The 9540-nt window shown below is 36.2% G+C and overlaps 1 protein-coding gene across 1 annotated transcript in view; it reads right to left on the reverse strand.

Annotated features, from left to right (window-relative positions):
• The window catches only part of CBG07266, a gene marked incomplete at both ends in the record, with an annotated part of 12752 nt that extends 5255 nt beyond the window's left edge, over positions 1-7497 (reverse strand). The window contains 3 exons of the mRNA XM_002645596.1: positions 6255-6421; positions 7294-7408; positions 7469-7497. Coding sequence (XP_002645642.1) covers positions 6255-6421; positions 7294-7408; positions 7469-7497 — 311 coding nt within the window. The remainder of the gene's footprint in view (positions 1-6254; positions 6422-7293; positions 7409-7468) is intronic.
• Positions 7498-9540: the final 2043 nt, after the last annotated feature.

Genomic DNA, 9540 nt, shown 5'->3' on the forward strand with positions numbered 1-9540 from the left:
TACTATGGTTCATTTTGGGGGGCTATACTTGAATTGGGGTGGGGGCTATATTTGAATTCAGCCAAGAAACATTTGAAATCTGAAAATATATTGGCCCCTATTCACGTTTCGTTTTCTCAGAACTTTCTTCATCCTCATTTTTTGCAGTGCCCATTTAGAAATGCAGAAATTCTATCTCTTTCCCGAATTATTCTCTAGAATCAGGACTGACGCTCTTTCACCTGAAATGTTGACAGATTTTTCCCACGGGAAAGTGAGATACAAGGACCACTTGTGTCAACATTATTACTGTCATTCTCACCTTCAATAGCCCACTTTCTTAGCATGACCTTGTATGACCGTAATGAAGGGTAATAAAATTTTACTATGACCTCAAACAAATGCCCACTGAAGGACAATAGGTCGTCATAACGCCTGTCTCATGATATTTATGTCTCATAATTGTCGAATTTCTGTAATGAGAAAATCAGAAATGACGAGTGAGAATGATGGGAAAATATAATGACCTGAGAATCTGACCTTATCCAACAACCTAGTAACTGTCTGCTATCCATCTGGTGTGTTTCCTAAACCATGTAGACCCATAAAAAACAAACCCAATTGGAAAAGTTAGACCAGAATTTCGAAATGAGAAAACACATCAGGTGAATATCCAGTTATTAGGTTGTTCGAAAAGTCCTTTCCATTTTTAGCGTCAGATTCATTCGATATGAAAAAGGTCAAAACGATGTCAGATAAATTGAAGATAATGATCATTGTTATCAGTGACTATCTGCCAACGTCCCACCAAAATGTGGATGTCTTCCTTCCAGAACTCCGGTCACAGCGCATTGAAAATCAGGTCAACCCATTTTTGACATCATGCTTTGAAGTGAATTTTTTTCAATCAAGATGTCGGTAGAAATGGCTGGATAGGGGGTAGTCAGACAGCACAAGGTTTGGGCTATACTGTAGATAAGACAGAACCGTTTAGCCGTATCCAGTGAGATCGGTCTCCGTTCTCCTTCCCGCGTGAGGTTGCGAATTTCGATTTTGAAAATAAACCTTTGTGTTTCTCTCCAATGGAGATCCACATGGAGTCTGAGTTATGTCACCTGACAAAAATAGGTATCGGTCATAAAAGTGACACCATTATCTGGCAGCTCCCAATACTCCACTCTTTGGTAGACATCCATGCCGAAAACATCCTATTTTTAACGGTAATTTCACGTTTCGGGACGTCTGGTGGTTGAGTGCCTTTGTCAACCTACTTGGATTTTTGTTTATAGTAATTATACATTACCCATTTATCGCCACTAGTAATGATTTAACTTCAACATTCATGTGTGCAACGCAGGATGAGAAGATTCAAACAGGTGCCCACACATGAAACAAAGTTGCTTTGAGCGAAAAGGTGTGACCCACATCTTCCCACTTTTTTACTTTGCCGAGAGTTTCCAATTTATGGCTTTTTGACAAAAGGCTTGCCACTGATGTATTTGATATATCCAGCACAGTTTGAGACGGGTCCCTTTCAATCCCGGTTTTTAATGCGACCAAATCTGAGCAGGTATGCTTTTTGGAGGGGGTTTTCGTCCAACGAGAATTTTCATTTTTCGAATTGATGAATCCAGGTTGTGAAGTTTGTACGAAAGGGTGCGTCTTCGTTGTTAACCTCTACAAATTGATGATTGATTTCAGTTGATCTGAGGTCAGATAGAAATAAAAATAAAATGGTAGTCCAAAAATTGAAATAATTAGAGGCAAAAACGGTGGGCATATCTCACTGCACGAAAAGAGGAGAATGATCTCCGTTGGGGTGTAGACACTATTAGACCTCACCAGCATACTGATAAAACGACAACTTCCTCGCTTTTATCCCCTTCAAGAAAACGAAGTTTGAAAACAACATATCAAAAATGGAAAGGACTTTCCGAACCTAATATTTTGAGGCCATGAAAATAGGTGTCCTAGAAAACTAAACTTGAGAAAGTTAGAACACCATAATAAAATAGCCTAGGAAACCCACTAGGTAAATATCAGGTCATATCTAGGCCGTAAAAGTTTCTGGCCTAGGAAACTCAAACTGGGAAAGTTGGGCGACGATGTCAAAATATCCTAGAAAAACATCAGGTGCACGTTAAACCATTACTGGTCCATCAACTTTGGTGGCCTAACACTCATCTTGAAAAATTTAGGCCACTCTATTCCTTACATGAAACCAGAGTGTGTGATTTTCGAGATCGAGTATCTTGTGTGTCTCTGTTTTTTTTAAATTTTACATTGATATACATTTCATGTGTCAAAACATTTATTAGTTTAAATAAATTAAATTTAAAAATATTCAAAAATAATTCCTTCTCAAATCGAATCCAGCTGCTCCCAACACGTCCCACATCTCAGGCTTCCCGAATCCCAGCTGCTGTGGTGCACATAAACGTGGCGGTTCCCTTGAATTGCCGCCCGATGAATTCGATGGCAGTGTCCGCGCCTGTCAAAAAAGACATTTAACAAACGTTTACTATTTTGCTGTTCAAGTTTTTGTTAATTGATCAAAGGGAGACAAAAAGGACTAGTTTTTTAAAGGTGGGGGGACAGGAGATTTTACGGGGGATTTTTGGGGCCAGAGTATGCATTCTACCGTGACGGTGTACAACGCTTAATGTCACTCTGCGTACAGCAGTCGTCCTCGTCTTTATGTATGCAATCGGGCAGCGGCTTTCTCTTTGCACGCGTAGCTCAGTCGGTAGCGGCGCCGCACCTTCAACACTCACCTCGACAAGTTCAACTCCTCGAGGAGCATATTTAAATGGAATTTCGACAACATTATTTTTCACATGTCCCCCCCCCCCACCTTTAAGAAAAACATTTTTGAAAGTTTCAAACTTTAAGATACAAAGAAATTGGTTTATGAAGAAAGGCCGATTTGTTGTAAATTGGATTTTTCTGATTACAAATCAGTTTGAAATGATAAGTTTCTATAAAAATTTAAAAAAAAACTAGAAATCTCGAAAGCTTAAAAAAAGAGGCACTCTTCTAAAATTTTGACCCAACTATCTATCTGATAACCGTTTGATAATCATTCAACGTCATCGATTTTTAGTATTCAATGTGTTCTAGTCTTCTTCTCTCATCAACACATCATTCTGACCCCCTAATCACGTCATACCCATCCAAAAAACAATAGAAAATCGAAATACTCAAAAATCAAACATGGAAAATAAGAACAAAGTTTTGTGGGTTTTTAAAGAAAGCTCTGAAAAATTCAACATCCGTTGAACCTTGTTCTTCAATCATGGAACAGTTATATATACCTAAATTTTCTTTCTTTCTCTCTCTCTCTCTCTCTCTCTCTCTCTCTTTATCTTTCTCTCATTCTGATATATCAAAACCAACAGGAAGTGAAATTTACTGATAATTTATGACTTTGGCAAAGCTTTTAATCACTCGGTAATTAGATGAACCGATTGACACAGTTCTCTTTTTTTCTGAAAGAAAAAAAAAGAAGTCGTAAAAAGGATAGATCTCGGACAGAATAAGAAAACTACTGTGACCTATTGAAAACACTTGTCATAAAGTTCTGTTCTCGTTAGAGGAAAAAGAGTTAACGGTAGACTAATAAAACAGTCGGGGACATCAAAAAGAGGAAGGTAGTGATGAAATCTGGTGATAGTAGTTTTGAGGACAAGAAGAAATTAATTTTAGGGTTTTTAGACTTTACATACCGTATTACCTTTAACAAATCCTAGAAGGCCTTTACTTTGGACTCAATTATCTCTGTTCCTATGAGAGATATCACAAATCTATCAACTAATGAAATGTTTGTCACAATATCAGCAATATTTAATTAGTTGAAATGTTTCATATGTCTCTCATAGGAACCGATATAGCTGAGCTGGAAGTGTAAGAATGGGATGAGATTCTATTTTGAAAATTGTCTATTTGAATGTCTTAAAACATAGTAGATTTTGTCTGAGAAGCCTCAAAGTTTTAGGTCCACCAAACAACAATATAGCTTCAATTTTGTAGTTGACAACTTTCTTGTAAAAATTCATCGAAATGAGATAAACCACTTGAAACCAACCGAGTGCCAAAACTTCCAGAATTGACGTTGAGTTCATGATCATTACACTTTCAAGCGGTATATCTCATTTGGATGAATATTTGCAAAAAGTTGTCAACTACAAAATGTAAGCTCTGTTTTTGTTTAGTTGACCTGAAAAATTTCAGACTCGTTCGATCAAATCTGACGCCGAAATTCGACGATAAATAACATATTTGCTTTACTCAAACCGTCAACTTCGAGCTTATATATCTCAGTTCATATGATAAATATCAAAACTTTATCAACTAATAAAATTTTGATGATATTATGATGAACATATTATCAGTTGACAACTTTTCGATATCTCTCATAGGAACCGCATATATAGGCTCAAAGTTGAACATTTCAGGAGCATTATGTTAGATCTTTTACAGTAAATCAAATAAAAGAAGTTCCAAATAACTCGAAAGCCACAAAGAACATTTCTTCCGACGAACTTTCCCTGATCTCTGGTTTCCTATAGGTTAAGATGCCCACTTAAAAATACAGTCGGCGATAATCTATGCATTTTTATAAATCAAAAGATCAGGGGGATTATTCTATTCTTTATTTTCTTTTTACTTCTCCAAACTTCCAGCCACCTGAACCGTCAACTTCGAACTCAATTATCTCAATTCCTATAAAAGATATCAAAATTCTGTCAATTGATAAAATATTGGTGGTGCCGAGATAATTCAGCTCAAAGTTGAGAGCATTTGAAAATCTGAAAATCTGCACATTCGAAAAGAGAAATTTTATTTTAAAAATTCATTGAATTTACACATTATGGACCAGAACCAGAAACAAAGTTAACAACCGATGAAATAAAAAAAAGAACATAGGGACGAGGGGAACAAAAAGCAATTAACACCATAAAAACGATTTGGGGGAAGAATCTTAGAATAAAGAAAGAAAGGACATGGAAATAGAAAAAGAAAAGCACATAGAAGACAGAAAAAAAACGAAGAATTGGTCATAAAACCCGTGAAGACAGGAGAGGAGGAAATAAAATGAAATGATGGTGTGTGGAGGTCATGAGAACCATCAAAAAGAGAATAATACAAAGAAATTAATTCATGAGAAGATGGATTGAAGGGATTCAGAAGGTCAACTTTGAGTCTTTATATCTCGTTTCCTGAAGAAGATATCCAAACGTGGTCCACTGATAAAATGTTTGTCATTGAATTTTAATTATTTTGTCAGTTTACTAATTTTGAATATCTTTCACAGGAACCGAGATAAATTGGCTCAACGTTGGGATCCGTAAAAATTAAATATTAAAAATGACTGCAACTAAAAGAAATTATACATATAATGTGATTTTTGTAAGAAAAATAAAGCATCAATTTTTTCTAAGGGTTTTTGAATGGATGAGGTTCTGGATATTGATGGCGTGATGAAGTGGGTAAATTCTCCGATCTATTCCAACGTTCGGAAAAAGGGAGGAGCTCGGAGGTGTTTTCTGGCTGAAATAAATTTGTGGTTTATTTGAAGACTATTTTTTAAAATCAAAATTTTCACTTTGACACCTTGCTGATCCCGTTAAACCTATATTAGAAGGGTCGGTCCTTCTATTTTTCCAGCCATTTTTCCGAAAGTTATCATTGAAACACTTCATGAAAATCTATCAATTTCACCGGAAGTGAGCAAAATTTTGAGCAAAAAAATTTTTTTCAACAAATTTCTGCGAAATTATGGAATTTTCAGAGTTTTTTTTGACTGGAAACATACGAAAAATATTAATTTTAAACAGCGCATTTTGATGGGCACCCTTCTATTACAGGGGGCACTTCTAATACAGATTTTACGGTATGTCGGATCAAAGTGTTTTATTAACACTGGTTAGCTTAGTTTATGCCAAAATATTGAAAACCCCTATACGTGCACTTTGAGCTCAATTATCTCATTTCCTGTGAGAGGTATCAAAAATTCGTCAACTGATAAAATATTGGTGATATTATGATAATTATTTTATCAGTTGACAGATTTTTGACATCTCTCACGAGAACCGAGATAATTGAGCTCAAAGTTGGAATATAGTTGTCTCGTTCTTTCAAAAGGAAAACTGTTTTTTCACCTTGATTTTTGTATCTGACTATTAGAATAAAAAGACTCAGAAACCGAAATAATCAAGGTGAAAACATTGAATTTCTAAATTTCATTTTTTTTATTAAACCGTCGTTTCACTCACATCATTGTTTCTCGATTTTTCGATCTTTCTCTTTTTCTGAGAATTCCTTCTTCCCTTTGGTTGGTGAATGGTCTCCTGCCTCTTCTGGATGGTTGGGGCTCCTCCTGCACTTCTTCGACGTCTCCTATTTCTTTTTCTGCCTCGGTTTCTCTTCTGACCGGTTCATTCTGAAAAATGCACTTATTTTTAAGCTAAATATTGTTTGAAATGCCGTATAAAGATTTCAAATAAAGATTTGTAGCTATTAGCTTCAGAATGAACATTTTGCAGGTGAACCTATGAAACTCACAGAAGATGTTTTTCTTTGGACTCAATTATCTCAATTCCTTTAAAAGATAACAAAAATTTGTCAACTGTTAAAATATAGGTGATATTATGATAAACAATTCATTTGTTGGCAGATTTTTGATATCTCTCAAATAAACCGGCACTCTTCTAGAATCACGGAAAGAAAAAAAATCACGGAACGAAAAAAAAATCACGGAACGAAAAAAAAAATCACGGAACGAAAATTTTGGGTAATCCAAAAATTGCTAGGACCTTCATTCAAGTACTATCCTGAAATCTAACCTTGACATTACATTTTTTTTGCTCAGTATCCAAAATGACACCCGAAATGTGGTATATTGAGTTCTTAAAGGTGGGGGGACAGGAGATTTTACGGAGGATTTTTGGGGCCGGAGTATGCATTCTACCGTAACGGTGTACAACGCTTAATGTCACTCTGCGTACAGCAGTCGCCCTCGCCTTTATGTATTCAGTCGGGCAGCGGCTCTCTCTTTGCACGCGTAGCTCAGTCGGTAGCGGCGCCGCACCTTCAACACTCGCCTCGAGAAGTTCAACTCCTCGAGGAGCATATTTAAACGAAATTTCGACAACATTATTTTTCTCATGTCCCTCCACCTTTAAGGGAGTGCGGATACAAAAAAAAAGAGAAAAGAGCGGCATTGCTACTGGAACTTGTAAGCAAAATGTTAGAGCTACCGGCGGAACGATACTAAAGAAATATCATCCATTTTATCCCAATCCATTCACTAACCTGGACTATGTTTTTCCGACGATGAGGCCTAATTGACCTCAGTTGCGTCCACCACCAATTCCGTCGGTTGCTTCGTGCTCCGGCTATATCACTTCTTCTGTGTCCAACGGTTCTTCTGAGAATTATATAACTTTTCAAAAAACCAATTCTCAAAATATCAAACCTTTAATTCTACGGCTGACGACGACGATGATTGCTCCTCATCCAACCTAGATGAATCCGAATTTGCTTATCTGGAAAAGAGAGGCATGGTTCGCTAGAAATAATTTTGGCAAACGTCTGTATACTAATTTTTCCATTTATTGATTTTCTTGACCCATGTCTGTTAGGCTATCAACAACGTACCTTTGATTTTTGGGTTGTTGATCTCAGGTGTGTTCATAGAAGAAACTGAAGAAAATGAAGAAGATCGGATTAGAGGAAATCTGAAAGTTTCAACTTATTAGGGATTTAGTAGAACTTGGGATAGTTTCTTACCTTCGGAATCAAATAATTCGTCAGGGAATTGTAAAAATCTTAATAAAAATCATTGGGGAAGACTGGTACACACCCAGTCTATAGAATACTGAAGAAGGAGGCGCTCAGCGCGCCTTATATACTTCTCGAAAATGGGAGGAGCTGGTAGAGACGGCGCAAAAAGGGGCGAAGGGAAAGACAACAAAGCGGTGTCAAACGGTGCCAGGTGAATGCCACGAGGTGCCGCGAGGTGCCAACCATGGAGAACACAGAGTAGAAGAGATCGAAAGGAAAAAATAGCACAGACTGTTACTCTGGGAAATTGATGCGAAATCGAATAGCAGAGACCCAGAAAATGGAAATAAAGAATGAGAGACCAATAAAACAGAAATACGCATTCGAAATACAGGAAGAAATGTAGACTGTTGTTGAAGAATAGGGACGGTTGTAATATTGTAGTGATGTCGAAAAGCACCATTATTTCGAATAAACCATGGTTATGGTAATTAACTTGAAAACAATCACAAGAAGAGAGTTCTATATTTTTCTTGTTTAACCCGTAATGGTAGTAAACACACTTCATTTGTTAGAACTGTTTCCACCGAAAGCACAGTTGATTTCTGCCTAGATTGAAATTGCATCAAAAATAGCGCAAAAAACAACTTTTCCTATAATTTCTCCTCGAAGAACCAAAACCATTACGTGTGTATTTTTGTGAACTTGAGGAGGTGTGTAAAAATACTGAAATTAGAATTTTTTACGATTTTCGAAATTCAATTTATCCATAACCCTCTCCATAACTTCTATTTCTCTCTTCTTCAATAGTCCTCTTATATTAGTATGGCCTCCTCTAATCCCAAGTAGAGGTAGCTAAATCCTAATTTGACCTTGAACAAGAGCCCACTAAAGAGTAATAGGTTGTCATGTCAACTGTCCATACATGTCTTACTTAATGGGTTTATGAAGAAAGAGGGGCGAGAACGTTGACATAAGGTCAATTTGCCACTCTTTCTGTATAAATTCATTGGTATGACACAGCGTATAAACAGGTGTCATGCTAGTATCCTTTAATGGGCACTTGCTCGAATTCGAATTATAATTCAATTACCTCTTCATTGGGTCATAAATAGTTCAACCAGCAAAAGTGGACTATTCAAGGCGCTGATTCATATCGCACCACCGGATTTGAGACATGTGGGTCTCGCATCTATCAACCCTTTGGGAAAACAGAAAATTGAAGATTAAGGAACAGGGCCGAAGTGAATTTGAGAGTAAATAAGTTTTTTTGTGAAAATTGCCTGAACTTTGAGAAAATGACCGTGAATCTCTTTTTTCGCATTTTTCGAATCGAGTTTTTTCTAGCCAAATGTTATTTCACATCATTTCATTCATTAAAACAATTTCCAGTTTTTCCACATTTCTAGCAAACCAAATAGTTTTTTTTCTCATTTTTCAAAACTATCTATGTTATTAAAACGCCAATAAATCCAAATTGAAGAAGTTTCCAAGATATTTAATATCCTTAATTTTGAATACGTCGGCCATCCTGGCGATATACTATTTTCATGGTTCTTTTTTGCTTTTTGTGATTAGGACTTTGTGTATTGCATTTATTATCAAAAATTATATTTTCTGAAAAAAAATTATATTCAACTTTTAAAGAGAACTAACATCGTATATGATATGATGTAATAAAATGAACTGATTTTATTAGTTGACAGCGTACATGTATGTATTTGTTTATGGAATAAACTTGAAGTGATCTCATTACAATAAAAATTCAGAGAATCA

This window comes from Caenorhabditis briggsae, assembly GCF_000004555.2.
Source record: "Caenorhabditis briggsae complete genome, chrX, whole genome shotgun sequence".
Taxonomy (NCBI): Eukaryota; Metazoa; Nematoda; class Chromadorea; order Rhabditida; family Rhabditidae; genus Caenorhabditis; species Caenorhabditis briggsae.